Raw genomic sequence first — 18,102 nt, 5'->3', positions numbered from 1 at the left:
GTGTGTCTGGAATCCAGAAGATTTCCAAAGGGTACTTCATTGTACTTCCTGTCTAATTAGTGAAGACTCCTGAATCTAGTGCATGTAGGGCTATTGAGAAATTTTCACCAAGTAAATAATCATAAACAACAAAAATGATTTGAGGGCAAGAAAGAGACAGACTATGTAGTGGAAAAGTGAAATTAAAAGCACCAGCATCTCATTACTAGTTTTAAGCATTTAGAAAAAAATCCCATGGACGGAGGAGCCTGGCGGGCTGTAGTCCATGGGGTCACTAAGAGTCAGACACAACTGAGCAACTTCACTTTCACTTTTCACTTTCATGCACTGGAGAAGGCAATGGCACCCCACTCCAGTACTCTTGCCTGGAAAATCCCATAGACGGAGAAGCCTGGTGGGCTGCAGTCCATGGGGTCACTAAGAGTCGGACATGACTGAAGTGACTTAGCAGCAGCAGCAGCAGCAACAAATTCTTCATTTTAATTAGCATATATTAGCCATTGTTTTCTTTCTTCCTAAATATTACATGTAAGATGTGTTGGTGCACCTCTACCTTATAATTTTATCTCTAATTATCATAGAACAGTGTATCTTCATTAGGAAAAACAAGACATAACCATTCCCCAGAGATGGATACAGTGATTGATTCAACTTCGGATCTCTACCTTGAGAGAGTTTCAGGACATTTTCACTTAAATGAGGAATGGGTTGTATTATCTTAGATCAACACATGCTATTGTCAATTTTGCCATTGTTCAAAAGTTAAAATATAAGCCGTTGGGTTGAACTGTGGGAAAGAATGCATTTTGGCAACATCAAATCCAAATTCCTTCTCTGCTCTCCCTTCTGGTTGGAGGACTGTTCAGTTCAGTTCAGTCGCTCAGTCGTGTCCGACTCTTTGCGACCCCATGAATTGCAGCACACCAGGCCTCCCTGTCCATCACCAAGTCCCAGAGTTCACTGAGACTCACGTCCATCGAGTCAGCGATGCCATCCAGCCATCTCATCCTCTGTCGTCCCCTTCTCCTCCTGCCCCCAATCCCTCCCAGCATCAGAGTCTTTTCCAATGAGTCAACTCTTCGCATGAGGTGGCCAAAGGACTGGAGTTTCAGCTTTAGCGTCAGTCCTTCCAAAGAAATCCCAGGGCTGATCTCCTTCAGAATGGAGGAGGACTGTAAGCCTTGGAATTACATATCTCAGTTTCCTTTCCTCCAGATTTCTGGATGGGTTGTTTAAGTTCTATCAATGAGATAAGCTTGCATGAGATTGAGAAGGGAGAAAGGAAGTGGATGTCTTATTTCTCTTCCTGTTAGTAGTGGTGAGCAGAAGTACATGTTTGTTTGTTTTTATACGTGTTTTTTAACCATCCAGGTCTTTTTATTTTTTCTCACACCTGTTATGCCATGAATTCACAGGGAATGGATTTGAACAATTCAGGCTCCTTTCCATTGGTTCTCATGAAGTGTGTGTCTCTGGGTGGAGCAGGCTGGTGCTTCAACTGAACCCAACAATCTTTCTCTTTGCCTTCCTTCTTTTTTTCGTTTTAAATATTTAATTATTTGATTGAGCCAGATATTAGTTGCAACATGCAGGATCTAGTTCCCTAAGCAGGTATTGAACCTGGGCTCCCTGCCTAGGGAGTGTGGAATCTTAGCCACTGGATCACCAGGGAAGTCCCATGGCTTCCTCTTTATCATCATCTTCCTTCACATGTTTCAAGAAGCAACCTAGGATTTTAGAGTGCTTAATATGCTCAATCACACATTTATTCTCTTGGCCAGAATCTTGCCCTTGTTTGTTTATTACAATGGCAATAGCATTCTGGGTAACATTGTAGACTTCCAGGTTTGCGGTGGTGACATTTGTGGGGCATTCCTTTTTGAACAATGCCCATTCCCTTGATGTCTGCAATATCGGCTTTCTTGTAGACTCACATGTATGTGGCCAAAGGAACATTTCCATGTTTTCTGAAGGCCTACGGTTTCCCCGGTGTCTCAGTGGTAAAGAATTTGCCTGCCAATGCAGGAGATGTGGGTTCCGTCTCTGGATCAGAAAGATTCTCCTGAAGAAGACAACAATCCACTCCAGTATTCTTGCTGGGAAATCCCATGGACAGAGGAGCCTGGTGGGCTACAGTCCATGAGGTCACAAAGAGACACAACTGAGCAACTGAGCGCACAGAGATCACACAGCAGGCGCTTCCCCTCTTTCCCTTAGTTTCGGTCGTTTTGGTGAATTACTGGAAGATGGTGGTTCCAGCTGGAAGGCCAGAACTGTGTGCTTTTCTATGTGAGGGTTCTGGGTCTTTCCCCACCTATTTCTCATGCACTTGCCTGGCTTTACAAGGCAGGAGCAGTAATGGTGGCAGTATCTTGACAAAGTGGTGAGGGGAGAAGTGAAGTGAAGCATTAGTCGCTCGCTCGTGTCCAACGCTCTGTGACCCCATGGACTGGAGCCCACCAGGCTCTTCTGTCCGTGGAATTCTTCAGGCAAGAATACTGGAGTGGGTAGTCATTTCCTTCTCCAGGGGGAATCTTCCTGACCCAGAGTTCGAACCCAGGTCTCCTGCATTTCAGACAGATTCCTTACCATCTGAGGAAGGGAAGGGAAGGGAAGGGAGGCCCCAAAACTCATGAGTAAAATTTGAAACCTACAAATTCTCCCCTTGGCTTTTAATTCTTTAGTACCTAAACAATTTTCTAAGTGTCTGATTCCCTATATTTGATACCTTTGACTTGAAAACCTGTAAATATGTCTTTTTCTACAGTAAGTACTGATTGATTCAGGTGGCCAATTGGCCAGTAACTCAGACAGTATCTCTTTCAGTAAAGACCACCATTTTTTAAATTTGGAATATGGGATTGTATTTCTAAAATCTATACCACTTACATGCATAGATGACTGAATTACATATGAAAACACAACATATATTTATCTGAATATGTAATGTTACCAATTATATTTGTTCCATGGGAAAAATTTAGGTTCTAGAAAATATTTATTGTTGTTGTTCTATTGCTAAGTTGTATCCAACTCTTTGCAACCCCATGGGCTGCAGCATACCAGGCTTCCCTGTCTTTCAGTATCCACTGGAGTTTGCTCAAATTCATGTCCTTTGATGCTATCCAAACATCTCATCCTCTGCTGCTCTCATCTCCTTTTGCCTTAAACATTTCTAGAAAATATCATAATCCTTAAAATATCAAATGAGTATTTTTTTCATATAGTTTACATCTATCTGTGAGCATTGATCTCAAGGGAACAATCAGCTATGCATCTGTGAATTTGAGCTTTTTAATTGGCCAATTACTGATTCACTCACATTAGACAAACAAAATAAAGTAGAAGTTTCATTAGACCATAATATAAAAAGAATAATCATGCAAAACAATTGAATTAAAAATTAAAATAAAACAGGTTTATAGATAATAAGTAAATGCATAGATACATGGATCTTTGTATGAGCTTCTACAGTACATGAACTGAGAACTTCCAGATGTTCAAGCTGGATTTAGAAAAGGCAGGGGAACAAGAGATCAATTGCCAAAATCTGTTAGATCATAGAAAAAACAACAGAATTCCAGAAAAACATCTACTTCTTCTTCATCGACTATGCTAAAGCCTTTGACTGTGTGGATCACAACAAACTGTGGACAATTCTTAAAGAGATGGGAATACCAGAGCACCTGACCTGCCTCCTGAGAAATAAGTATGGAGGTCAAGAAGCAACAGTTAGAACCGGACATGGAACAACGGACTGATTCCAAATTGGGAAAGGAGTATATCAAGGCTGTGTACTGTTACCCTGCTTATTTAACTTCTATGCAAAGAACATCATGCAAAATGCTGGGCTGGATGAAGCACAAGCTGGAATCAAGATTGCCAGGAAAGTGAAAGTGAAAGTTGCTCAGTCGTATTCGACTCATGGCATTCTCCAGACCAGGATACTGGAGTGGGTAGCTTTTCCCTTCTCCAGGGGATCTTCCCAACTCAGGGATCAGACCCAGGTCTCCCGAATTACAGGCAGATTCTTTATCAGCTGAGCCACAAGGGAAGCCCAAGAATACTGGAGTGGGTAGCCTATCCCTTCTCCAGTGAATCTTCCCGACCCAGGAATCAAACTGCATTGCAGGCGGATTCTTTACCAACTGAACTATCAGGATTGTGGAGAGAAATATCAATTATCTCAGATATGCAGATGACACCACGATTATGGCAGAAAGTGAAGAACTAAAGAGCCTCTTGATGAAAGTGAAAGAGGAGAGTGAAAAAGCTGGCTTAAAACTCAACATTCAAAAAACAAAGATCATAGCATCTGGTCCCAACACTTCATGGCAAATAGATGGGGAAACAATGGAGACAGTGTCAGACTTTATTTTGGGGGGCTCCAAAATCACTGCAGATGGTGACTGCAGCCATGAAATTAAAAGACGCTTACTCCTTGGAAGGAAAGTTATGACTGACCTAGATAGCATATTCAGAAGCAGAGACATTACTTTGCCAACAAAGGTCCATCTAGTCAAGGTTATGGTTTTTCCTGTGGTCATGTATGGATGTGAGAGTTGGACTGTGAAGAAGGCTGAGCGCTGAAGAATTGATGCTTTTGAACTGTGGTGTTGGAGAAGAATCTTGAGAGTCCCTTGGACTGCAAGGAGATCAAACCAGTCCATCCTAAAGCAGATCAGTCTTGGCTATTCATTGGAAGGACTGATGCTGAAGTGAAGCTCCAATCCCTTGGCCACCTGATGCAAAGAACTGACTCATTGGAAAAGACCCTGATGCTAGTGAAAAATGAAGGCAGGAGGAGAAGGGGATGACAGAGGATGAAATGGTTGGATGGTATCACCGACTTGATGGACATGAGTATGAGCAAGCTCTGGGAGTTGGTGATGGACAGGGAAGCCTGGCGTGCTGTGAGTCCATGGGGTCACAAAGAGCTGGACACGACTGAGTGACTGAACTGAACTGATATCCTAAAAGCTTTCTAAGAGCATCTCCACATGGCTGTCTGAGAAACTTCTCAAACTTAACATGCCTAAAATTTTACTTCTGACCTCTTTCTACTTAAACCAGAAATCAGCTACAACCTTCTCATACCTATCTTTTTAGCTGCTTAGATCAGATCAGTTCAGTCGCTCAGTCGTGTCCGACTCTTTGCGACCCCATGAATTGCAGCACGCCAGACCTCCCTGTCCATCACCAACTCCCAGAGTTCATTGAGACTCATGTCCATCAAGTCAGCGATGCCATCCAGCCATCTCATCCTCTGTCGTCCCCTTCTCCTCTTGCCCCCAATCCCTCCCAGCATCAGAGTCTTTTCCAATGAGTCAACTCTTCGCATGAGGTGGCCAAAGTACTGGAGCTTCAGCTTTAGCATCATTCCTTCCAAAGAAATCCCAGGGCTGATCTCCTTCAGAATGGACTGGTTGGATCTCCTTGCAGTCCAAGGGACTCTCAAGTCTTCTCCTACACCACAGTTCAAAAGCATCAATTCTTCAGCACTCAGCCTTCTTCACAGTCCAACTCTCACATCCATACATGACCACTGGAAAAACCATAGCCTTGACTAGACGAACCTTTGTTGGCAAAGTAATGTCTCTGCTTCTGAATATGCTATCTAGGTCGGTCATAACTTTCCTTCCAAGGAGTACGCACCTTTTAATTTCATGGCTGCAGTCACCATCTGTAGTGATTTTGGAGCCCAGAAAAATAAAGTCAGTCACTGTTTCCACTGTTTCCCCATCTATTTCCCATGAAGTGATGGGACTGGATGCCATGATCTTCGTTTTCTGAATGTTGAGCTTTAAGCCAACTTTTTCACTCTCCACTTTCACTTTCATCAAGAGGCTTTTGAGTTCCTCTTCACTTTCTGCCATAAGGGTGGTGTCATCTGCATATCTGAGGTTACTGATATTTCTCCCGGCAATCTTGATTCCAGTTTGTGTCTCTTCCAGTCCAGCGTTTCTCATGATGTACTCTGCATATAAGTTAAATAAACAGGGTGACAATATACAGCCTTGACAAACTCCTTTTCCTATTTGGAACCAGTCTGTTGTTCCATATCCAGTACTAACTGTTGCTTCCTGACCTGCATACAAATTTCTCAAGAGGCAGATCAGGTGGTCTGGTATCCCCATCTCTTGCAGAATTTCCCACAGTTTATTGTGATCCACACAGTCAAAGGCTTTGGCATAGTCAATAAAGCAGAAATAGATGTTTTTCTGGAACTCTCTTGCTTTTTCCATGATCCAGCAGATGTTGGCAATTTGATCTCTGGTTCCTCTGCCTTTTCTAAAACCAGCTTGAACATCAGGAAGTTCACGGTTCACATATTGCTGAAGCCTGGCTTGGAGACTTTTGAACATTACTTTACTAGCGTGTGAGATGAGTGCAATTGTGTGGTAGTTTGAGCATTCTTTGGCATTGCCTTTCTTTGGGATTGGAATGAAAACTGATCTTTTCCAGTCCTGTGGCCACTGCTGAGTTTTCCAAATGTGCTGGCATATTGAGTGCAGCACTTTCACAGCATCATCTTTCAGGATTTGAAGTAGCTCAATTGGAATTCCATCACCTCCACTAGTTTTGTTCATAGTGATGCTTTCTAAAGCCCACTTGACTTCACATTCCAGGATGTCTGGCCTTAGGTGAGTGATCACACCATCGTGATTATCTGGGTCATGAAGATCTTTTTTGTACAGTTCTTCTGTGTATTCTTGCCATCTCTTCTTAATATCTTCTGCTTCTGTTAGGTCCATACCATTTCTGTCCTTTATCGAGCTCATCTTTGCATGAAATGTTCCTTTGGTATCTCTGGTTTTCTTGAAGAGATCCCTAGTCTTTCCCATTCTGTTGTTTTCCTCTATTTCTTTGCATTGATTGCTGAAGAAGGCTTTCTTATCTCTTCTAGCTATTCTTTGGAACTCTGCGTTCAGATGTTTATATCTTTCCTTTTCTCCTTTGCTTTTCACTTCTCTTCTTTTCACAGCTATTTGTAAGGCCTCCCCAGACAGCCATTTTGCTTTTTTGCATTTCTTTTCTATGGGAATGGTCTTGATCCCTGTCTCGTGTACAATGTCACGAACCTCATTCCATAGTTCATCAGGCACTCTATCTATCAGATCTAGGCCCTTAAATCTACTTCTCACTTCCACTATATAGTCATAAGGGATTTGATTTAGGTCATACCTGAATGGTCTAGTGGTTTTCCCTACTTTCTTCAATTTAAGCTTAGGATAAAACAAACTTGGTCTCACACTGAAGTGTAGGAGGTAGTTGGGCCCCTGGATTGAGTAACTGGAATTCGTCAAGTGGAGTGAACTGGAGTTTTGTTTCCTCTGATACCTCAAGGACAAAGTTAATGGCAGGAGTTGAGCTCTCCTGGAGCAAAGAGATGAGATGACCACATCTATCACTCCTGATGTTAAGGAGATGTCCAAGACTGCACACGTGCTTCCTCTGTTGAGACACTTTTCCCAGAACTATTCGTATGGCTAGTAACCTCACCTATGCTGTGCTATGCTTAGTTGCTCAGTCATGTCTGAGTCTTTGTGACCCCATGGACTATATAGCCTGCCAGGCTCCTTTGTCCCTGGGGATTCTCCAGGCAAGAATACTAGAGTAGGTTGCCATGCCCTCCTCCAGGGGATCTTCCCAACCCAGGGATCAAACCCAGGTCTCCCACATTCCAGGCAGATTCTTTACCATCTGAGCCACCAGGGAAGCCCAATAATACTGGAATGGGTAGCCTCTCTCTTCTCCAGGGGATCTTCCCTACCCAGGAATCGAACCAGGATTTCCTCCATTGCAGGCGGATTCTTTACCAGCTGAGCTACCAGGGAAGCCCCAGTAACCTCACCTACTTTACGTCTGTTTTTTAAGTTATTTATTTATTTAGTTTTGGCTGTGCCGGGTCTTCGTTGCTGCGAGGGCTCTTTTCCAGCTGTGGCAAGTGGAGGCTACTGTCTAGTTGTGGCGCACGGGCTCCTCATTGGGGCGGCTTCTCTTGTTGTGGAGCACAGACTCGAGAGCACAGGCTCAACAGCTGTGGCACATGAGCTTACTTGCTCTGTGGCATGTGGGGCCTTCCTGGATCAGGGATCAAACCCATGTCTCCTGCATTGGCAGGTGGATTCCTTACCACTGAGCCACCAGGGAAGTCTATGTCTATTTTTAAATGTAAAGTTTTTACTGATTCAACCCGGACTTTACTTTTTAGTGCTTCAATTTTCTAATAATAGCAAATTCAATTTCCTGCTTTATTCTTCCCTGTCACACTTATTCCTCACTAATGTAATCTGCTTTCATTATTTATTAACCATCTGCTTCCTCTCCACTCCCATTAGAACATAAATACCAGAGAGACAGGGATTCCTGTTTATTTTTTATTTTTCTCTTTGTGTTTTGAGACAGTGCTTGTTTCACAGTAAACTTGGGGATGTGAATGAGCACTTCCACCAGAGGCTCAGGGCTACTCCAGCGGCGTCCCAGAGCTCTTCTCAGGCCCCGTTCTCATCTTACATGGGTTGTGGCTGTCTCCTTTTTCCTTCAAGCCATGGAAAGCTCTTATTCTGGGAGTACATTCTTGCCAGATTACTGTGCTGCTTGGACTCAAGGAATACAACCTGTTGAGTGGAAAGAAAATAGATTAAAAAAATAATCAAGAAACTTCATCTAAGCCAGTAATCACTTAAGAAATCTTACTGAATGTTACAGTATGAGGCTGCTTTAGTAGTGCCCACTAGCCACAAGGGCTTCCTAGGTGGCACACTGGTAAAGAATCCACCTGCCAATGCAGGAAATGCAAGAGATGCAGGTTCAATCCCTGGGTACAGGAAGATCCCCTGGAGTAGGACATGGCAACCCGCTCCAGTATTCTTGCCTGAAAAATTCCCTGGATGGAGGAGCCTGCTGGGCTACGGTTCATGGGGGCGCAAAGAGACGGACTTGACTAAGCGCACACACACACACACAAGCACATACTGAATCACAAGCCCTAAGAAAGAGCCTGAAGAAAGTAATGCAAAAGAAGAGCAGAGTCCAATCTGAATACAGCTTTACACTTTGCAAGGTCTTGACCTTTTCTCATTTCAGTAGCTCAATATCACCTAAATGACAACCCTTCTAGGCAGCTGCACAGCTCCTCTATCCTTAAAGTAAAACACAATGAAATAAAATCATACAAAGCCACCTTAAATTTTTAACATAGGAAATGCACTATTTGACCATGCAAAAAGCCAAAACCAGGTCATCCCTCAGAAAAATGTTTGTATTTTGTAATATCAATCAGCAAATACAAAAGAGTGATCAAAGACAGCATTATCATTTTATAATAGTAACCTAATTATTGATGGCATAACTTGCTTAAAAATTACCTATTAGAAGACAAATAACTTTTAGTCTACATTTTAAATTTCATTTTATTTTATATTTGGGTAAACTATTTTTTATCATAGCTTCAAATTTTACAAAGAAATAAAATTTAAAAATCAGTGTTTACAAAAGTGTGTTATAGCCGTTTCAGTATCATGTCAATATCTAATTATTGATGAGATAATCTTATGTTGTCAGTTAATGCTTACATTTTAATAAATAATTACATCTATAAATAGGATTTCCCTGGTGGTGCAGTGAATAAGAATTCACTTGCCAATGCATGGGACATGGGTTCGATCCTAATCTGGGAAGATTCCACATGCCTCAGAGCAACTAAGCCCCTGAACCACAACTACTGAGCCTGCACCCTCCAGAGCCTGTGCTTCAAAACAAGAGAAGCCATCACAATTAGGAGCCTGCACACTGCAACGAAGAGTAGCCCCTGCTCGCTGAAACTAGAGAAAGCCCATGCAAAGCAATGAAGACCCCAAAATAAATAAATTAATTAAATACATACATAAAATGTTAGTGATTGTGTGATTGTACTTGTAACAACAACCAAAATGATGTAAATAATAGTAAAAATTTCTTAATACATCTACTATGCTGAGGAAATATTGAGCCAAATAACTAAAAAAAAAAAACTTATATTAGTTCCAGCTATAAATGTGTATTAACAGTTACATTAACTATGTTGAGGAACATTAGTATGTTTTCAGAACTGGAACTAAAAGTCTTTTCCCTTAATTTTTCCTATGATAAAATCGTAGTAGTTTTTGCAGCAAAACAAAACATTAGTTTGTGGTATCATTTTAAAAAATCTATTTATTTCCATAAAATTAAATTTAAAAAATCAGCAAATACTGTGAAAGGATTAGATATAAGAGGCTGTTGGTCCACTTATAAGATGGTTTATTTTTAATGTTAGCTTCTGTATGGTTTTATACATATAATAATATTTAAGCATATTTTGTGTATAAATAAGTAAAAGTAAAGGTCATATTGGAGAAGGCAATCGCACCCCACTCCAGTACTCTTGCAGGGAAAATCCCATGGGCGGAGGAGCCTGGAAGGCTGCAGTCCATGGGGTTGCTGAGGGTCGGACACGACTGAGCGACTTCACTTTGACTTTTCACTTTCATGCATTGGAGAAGGAAATGGCAACCCACTCCAGTGTTCTTGCCTGGAGAATCCCAGGGACGGCGGAGCCTAGTGGGCTGCCATCTATGGGGTCGCACAGAGTCGGACACGACTGAAGCGACTTAGCAGCAGCAGCAGCAGCTTCCAAAGAACACCCAGGACTGATCTCCTTCAGAATGGACTGGTTGGTGTGAATAGCTCGGCTTGTATTATATTCTAGGGCCCTTATAAATCAATCCCCCCATCAGTGTTTGCATTATCACCTAGAGGGTTAGTTAACATGTGGTACAATGAGGACTGATAGAAGGTATAATGTGCAAAGCACTTGAACTATGTAGGAAAACAGGTGCAGTCTAGTTAGGAGAAAACCAACTGTACTCTGAATCCCACACATCTTAATGGCAAGACTCCCCCCAACATGTCAATGTGAAACACTTAATTTTAAAATGTTGACTCTACAATATACAAAATAGCTATTATAAATGTGTATAGTGTATTCTATAGCTGCGAGGTTTACTTTTTTTTTTTTTTTTTTTTTAAGGAAACTGCAAGTTATGCTGTGGTTAAGACTTATCTTCATCCCTTGAAAAAGTCCACATTCTATCACAGTGATGTATGGTCAGACTTAACAGCCCCAACTGTTAAAAACACTTGGATCAAGTCATAATCACTTTTACTGCAAAAGGACCCAGTATAGATTTATCAATTCTAGTACCATTATAATTACCCAACAAGCCGTTAACCTACAGAAAACATGCATCATGAGAAGCAAGAAATATCACTCGTCCCTTCTGCATATTAACAACTTGTCTTTTCTGAGCAACAGTGCTCATATTAACTGAGGTCTGTGAAGGGCCACTTTTCCCATCATCCTGAGTGAAAGATGGAACAACTTAAGTACAAACGCAACATATTATAAACAATTTCCTACCAAAAAAAGTCACAAATTAAGCCAAAGTATTTTACAGAATTTACAAAACACCATAAAAACTGTTTTCACTGAAAGCTCCCCTCCTGCCCCCCTCCCCTATCCAGCGAGCCAACTGGATGTCTTTGGGGCGTGATGGTGAAACTCCAAATGGATCGCGCACAGATTAGTATCTTCAGGCAAACCCACCAGGTACGCTTCGCTAGCCTCCTGCAGCGTACGGATGGCGGCACTCTGGAACTTCAAGTCGGTTTTGAAATCCTGGGCGATCTCCCTCACCAACCTCTGGAAAGGCAGCTTCCGAATCAGAAAATGGGTGGATTTCTGGTAAGGACGGATTTCTCGGAGGGCAACGGTCCCGGGCCTGTAGCGATGAGGTTTTGTCATCCCGCTGGTAGAGGGGGCGCTTTTCCCGGCCGCTTCGATGACCAGCTGTTTGCGGGGCACTTTCCCACCCGTGGATTTATAAGCTGTCCTCTTGGTCCGGGCCATTTTCTTTGAGACCGCTGCCCAAGTCTTAGGCCACTTCTTCGAATGCGGCGCCGCGTCTGCTGCCCAACGGAGAGCCGAGCGAAGCGCGGAACCCCCTCCAACGAACAACCAAACCGCTTTACCGGGGTGTTCTTCCTAAATAAATACTCTAGCCTTACCCTGATGGACTGGCAGTTTTTTAAAGATCAGACAAAACAAAAATCTTGAAGAGTATGAAATACTTTAGAAAGACTATGTATTCATAAATAGTGGATTAGGCTTAAAATATTGTCTTAAAATACAGTTATTGATAAAATTTTCTAAGACAGGTATCACTGCCATTTGGGCATACCTTTTATGTGTAAAATACATTTCATCAATACATTTTATCTGTCACTTCAGTAAATAACAAAATAATAAAATACAGATTATTATTTGTTTCATGCAAAACAAATAATACACTTGCTTTCCATAGAAGTTTTTCTCAGTTTTCAAAATACTTTCCCAAGTTCAGTGGTTACAACAACACTTTCTTGTTATTTTAAATATATACATGTGAAAATTTAGATTCCAATTAAGCAAATGTCTTGCCAGAGTTTTCACAATCATTTCTACAGAGCTAGTATGTAAATTTGTATCAATTCACCATCAGATCTTCCATTTTGTTTTCAACTTCTGTTCTTATCAGAGTCTGGATCAAATTGGTCTCAGTAAATGTGAAGTGTATTTCTTGGTTTGGTTATGTTTTTAGAGAATAAATTATGACTAAGCTAATGACTGCAAAAAAGCCAGTGAAAAGATTTTACATCTCATTCTTTGAATTTTATTTATTTATAAATTTATAATTTCAGCTTTGTTAAAGCATAATTGACGTAAAACTGTAGAATATTTAAAGTGTATCTCATGGTGGAATTCTCATCCATCACTTCAAATATTTATCTTTTTTTGTATTTGAAAATACAAATTCTACTTTTAGCAAATTTCAGTTACAAATACAGTGTTATCAGCTATAGTCACCATGTTTTACATTAGATCCTGAAACCTTATTAATCTTGTCACTGTAATCTATTCACTGTAACATTTACCACTCCCTTGTTATTTCCCAGCTTCTAGCCCTTGGAAATCATTTTTTCTACTCTCTGTTTCTATGAATTTGACATTCTACCCCCTCCCCAGATTCCACATATATGTGATAGCATGTAGTCTGGCTTATTTGTTTTGCAGAATGCCTCCAAATTCCATCAATGTTTTTGAGAATGGAAGGATATCCTTTTTTTCATGGCTGGTTAATATTCCATTGAGTATGTTTGTGTGGCTTTTTATTCATTCATCCTTTGATGGACATTTAGGTTGCTTCTATAAAGAACCCTCCTGCCAATGCAGGAGACATAAGAGACAAGAGTTCGATCCCTGGGTCAGGAAGATCCCCTGGAGGAGGGCACGGCAACCCACTCCAATATTCTCCCTGGAGAATCCAACGGACAGAGGCGTCTGGCAGGCTGCAGTCACAGGGTCGCACAGAGTTGGGCATGACTGAAGGGACTTAGCACACACACACACACCTTGGCTAATGGGAATAATGCTGCAATGAACATGGTAGTGAGACATCTCTTTGATACCCTGTTTTCATTTCCTTTGCATGAACGCTCAGAGGTGGAATTACTGGATCACACTGTAGTTCCGTTTTTAATTTATTTTGAAGAAACACCATAATGTTTTCCATAATGGCTGTACCAACGTACATTCCCACCAACAGTGTACGGGGATTCCCTTATCTCCACATCCTCTATAATACTTGTAGTGTCTTATCTTTTTGATGATAAGCTTTCGGACAGGTATGAGGTTATATCTCACTGCAGTTTTAATTTGTACTTCCTGTTGCTTAGTGATGCTGAGCACCTTTTCATGTACCTGTTGGCCAGTTGTATGTCTTCTTTTGGAAAATGTCTATTTACGTCCTTTGTCCATTTTAAAATCATATTGCCTCCCCCCACCCATTGAATTGCATGATTACAAGCATTTTGGATATTAACCTATTATCAGATTTATGATTTGCAAATATTTTCTCTCATTCTATGGGTTGCCTTTTCATTTTTAAAATTGATTGCTATGCAGAAGGTTTTAAGTTTGATGTGGTCTTCTCATTTATTTTTGCTTTTGTTTTTGCTTTTGGTGTCAAATCCAAAAAACTCTTGCCAAGACTGTCATGGAATTTACTTCTGATATTGTCTTCTAGGAATTTCATGGTTTGGGTCTCATGTCCAAATATTTAATCTGTTTTGCATTGATTTTTGTGTATGGCATAAGATAGGGGTCTGGTTACCTTTTTTGCATGTGGCTGTCTATTTTCTCCAACATCATTTATTGAAGAAACTATTCTTTCTTCACTTTATCTTGGCTCCTTTAGTTGATCACTGATGTGCGAACTTATTTCTGGGCTCTCTATTCTATTCCATTGATCTGTGTGTCTGTTTTTATGTCAATACAATATTGCTTTGATTCAGTTCATTTCAGTTGCTCAGTCATGTTCAACTCTTTGTGACTCCATGGACCACAGCACACCAGGCTTCCCTGTCCATCACCAACTCCCGGAGCTTGCTCAAACTCATATCCATCGAGTCGGTGATGCCATCCAACCATCTCATCCTCTGTCATTCCCTTCTCTTTCTGCCTTCATTTTTTACCAGCATCAGGGTCTTTTCAAATGAGTCAGTTCTTCACATCAGGTGGCCAAAGTATTGGAGTTTCAGCTTCACCATCAGTCATTCCAATGAATAGTCAGGACTGGTTTCCTTTAGGATTGACTGGTCTGATCTCCTTGCAGTCCAAGGGGCTCTCAAGAGTCTTCCACAACACCACAGTTCAAAAGCATCAATTCTTGGGCGCTCAGCCTTCTTTATGGTCCAACTCTCACATCCACACATGACTATTGAAAAAAACCATAGCTTTGACTAGATGGACCTTTATTAGCAAAGTAATGTCTCTGCTTTTTAAAATGCTGTCTAGGTTGGTCATCTTCCAAGGAGCAAGCATGGCTCCTTGGAAGAAATTTCATGGCTGCAGTCACCATCTGCAATGATCTCGGAGCCCAAGAAAACAAAGTCTGCCACTGTTTCCATTGTTTCCCCATCTATTTCCCATGAAATGATGGGACCAGATACCATGATCTTCATTTTCTGAATGTTGAGTTTTAAGCCAGCCTTTTCACTCTCCTCTTTCACTTTCATCAAGAGGCTCTTTAGTTCTTCTTCACTTTCTGCCGTAAGGGTGGTGTCATCTGTGTATCTGAGGTTATTGATATTTCTCCTGGCAATCTTGATTCCAGCTTGTGCTTTATTCAGGTTGGCATTTTACATGATGTACTCTGCATATAAGTTAAATAAGCAGGGTGACAATATACAGCCTTGACGTACTGCTTTCCCAATTTGGAACCAGTCCACTGTTCCATGTCCACTTCTAACTGTTGCTTCTTGATCTGCGTACAGATTTCTCAGGAGGCAGGTCAGGTGGTCTGGTATTCCCATCTCTTTAAGAATTTTCCACAGTTTGTTGTCATCCATACAGTCAATGGCTTTAGCGTAGTCAATAAAATCAATTGCTTTGATTACTATCACTTTTAATATAATTTAAAGTCAGAGAACATCATGCCTCCAGCTTTTCTTTTTTCTCAAAACTCTTTCAGCTCTTTGGGTCTTTTGTGGGTCCATGCACATTTTAGAACTGTTTGGTTTATTTTTGTAGAAAATGCTTTTGAAATTTTGGTAAGGCTTACATTGAATCTGTAGATTGCTTTGGGTAACATGGACATTTCTTTTTTTTAATATAAATTTATTTACTTTAATTGGAGGCTAATTACCTTACAATATTGTATTGGTTTTGCCATACATCAACATGAATCCGCCACGGGTGTACACGTGTTCCCCATCCTGAACCCCCCTCCCACCTCCCTCCCCGTACCATCCCTCTGGGTCATCCCCAGATGACCAGCCCCAAGCATCCTGTATCCTGCATTGAACCTGGACTGGCGATTTGTTTCACATATGACATTTCAACAATATTAATTTTTCCAATTGACGAGCATAGAGTATCTTTTTGTTTTCATTTATTTTGTAATCCTTAATTTCTTTCATCAGTGTCCTATAGTTTGTAAAGATCTCTCATCTTCTTTGTTAAGATTATTCCTAGGTTTTAAAAATTCTTTTTGATCCTATTAGAACTTAAAAATCTAAAGCTCAGATTATATTTTCTGCAGATCTTACCTCCTTTCTGTTGAGTAGGTTCTCTAGCTGTTGAAGCACCATTTATCAAGGAAGACTGTTCAGATACTGAATATTTAGTTTTATACTGTTTCATTCAATATAAATGCTTTAATAAGTAGAATTTTAATTAAGATATAGCCTCAAATTCCTATGTGATTACATAAATTTGATATATATAGAAACAGATGTCTATATTTAGTAAATTATTTAGGTAATTTCAAGTATCAAGTACTATCCTTTTGGCCTTTCAGTCCCAACACTGGGTTGGCTATTAATACTTCATGCTGGTAAGATAATGTTATTTTTCTACTAATTCTATCAAGTTATTTGGTGAATTTCTACTTAGAAAAGTCATAAATAAAGGCTTTTTTAAATACTCTGTTTTTCTTCATGCGTTATCATTCAGTTCTACCATATTGAATATTTCTAAAATTACTCTAGTTAACCATGCTTCCAAAAAGAACAAAGTGTTATCCAAGGGTGAATTCTGTCAATGCTGCAATCCATGGGGTCCCAAAGAGTCAGACATGACTGAGCAACCAAATAACAAGAGTGAATTATTATTTTTTTTTGGTGATTGTTTCTCATAAAGATTCTCTCTGATAATCTATCTTATAAAAAGAGTAGAGAATAAACTCACAGGCTGCGAAAGAGCATAGTGTTTACTAGTCAGGAAAGGAATTACAATTTATTAAATTATTTATTTATTTATTAATAAATAAATTATTAAATTTATTAGATTATCTATGGATGAATACAGATATAAACACTTTACAGACTTCAGCCAACCACATTACATGTGAAGATATCATGTTTGAAAAAAGACAATCAAAGAATTAACTATCTAGTCACAATATCAGTGTATAGTGCAAAAGGTATACTTGCACTACTTGCAATACTATACTGCTATACTTGCAATACTGTTGAGGCATTGTTGAGTACTGTTACTACTACTGTTGCTACCATTGTCACTGTTTTATAGCTATTTACTGGCTCTGATTCATTGAATCCCTAACACGCACCAAAACTGAAATTAGCTTTTAAACAAATCTCATTTAATACTCAGAACATTGCTGAAAGTAGGCGACATGGTTAATTCAATCTTACATATAAAATACTCAGGCAAAAATCATGAAATAATCTATACAGTGTCACATAATAACTGATAAATTTTAGATTTAAAACTGAAACCAAGACCTTTTTGATTACACTCTCATAGCTAGCAAATTATATTCCATAGGAAATCTTTTCAGTGAGAAATAAATTATGTTAGGTACTCACTAATGGGTTTGGTTACAACCCTAATACCCTATAGCTTATATCATCATTTAAAAAATCATATGTATTTATTTTGGCTGCACCACTCAGCATGTGGTATCCTAGTTCCCATATCAGGGATCTAACCTGTGTCCCCTGCAGTGGAAGTGTGGAGTCTTAACCACTGGACCGCCAGGAAAGTCCTACTTTTAATAAAGTTTCTTTAACTTTATTCAGGAAAATGAAGAATAAGCAGACATTCACATGTATTTAGGGATGGAGGTGCCTGGGTGGGATCTTAAGCCAACAGGAAATCTGGCATGCCTAAATATTATTTCCAGCCCCTCATACTCTTACCATTGTAAGAATAGTCATTATATTATTTCATATATAAAAACATTCAGAAGCTGTGCCTTATGGTCATTAGTGTACTTATTTCTCATAAAAATGTAGAATGGTAAATCAGGTATTAATAAGGAGGTATTATAGGGAATGTGTAAAGATTTTTTTTTTGCTACTTAATTCATTCAGATGTTCCTGATCATGAAATAATTCATCAAGTGTCACACAGTAACTGACAAATCTATAAGACGATCAGCAGTGCATTTCTTATCAAGTCTTCAGATTTTTCTCTGGCTTAGTTTTGCCTTTCCCTCAAGTATTTATAAGGACAAG

The 18,102-nt window shown here is 40.0% G+C and overlaps 1 protein-coding gene across 1 annotated transcript; it reads right to left on the bottom strand.

The window, feature by feature from the left end:
- Positions 1-8,367: 8,367 nt before the first annotated feature.
- H3-3D (H3.3 histone D) lies at positions 8,368-11,993 on the bottom strand. Its single transcript, NM_001076191.2, is given in 2 exon segments — positions 8,368-8,621; positions 11,630-11,993. Coding segments are annotated over 2 exon segments (411 nt in total). The 5' UTR covers positions 11,933-11,993; the 3' UTR covers positions 8,368-8,513.
- Between the last annotated feature and the right edge of the window lie 6,109 nt (positions 11,994-18,102).

The sequence above is a fragment of the Bos taurus genome, chromosome 16 (assembly GCF_002263795.3).
Source record: "Bos taurus isolate L1 Dominette 01449 registration number 42190680 breed Hereford chromosome 16, ARS-UCD2.0, whole genome shotgun sequence".
NCBI lineage: Eukaryota > Metazoa > Chordata > Mammalia > Artiodactyla > Bovidae > Bos > Bos taurus.
The sequence above is the reverse complement of the archived record's forward strand: the minus strand, read 5'-3'. Positions and strand labels throughout refer to the sequence as shown.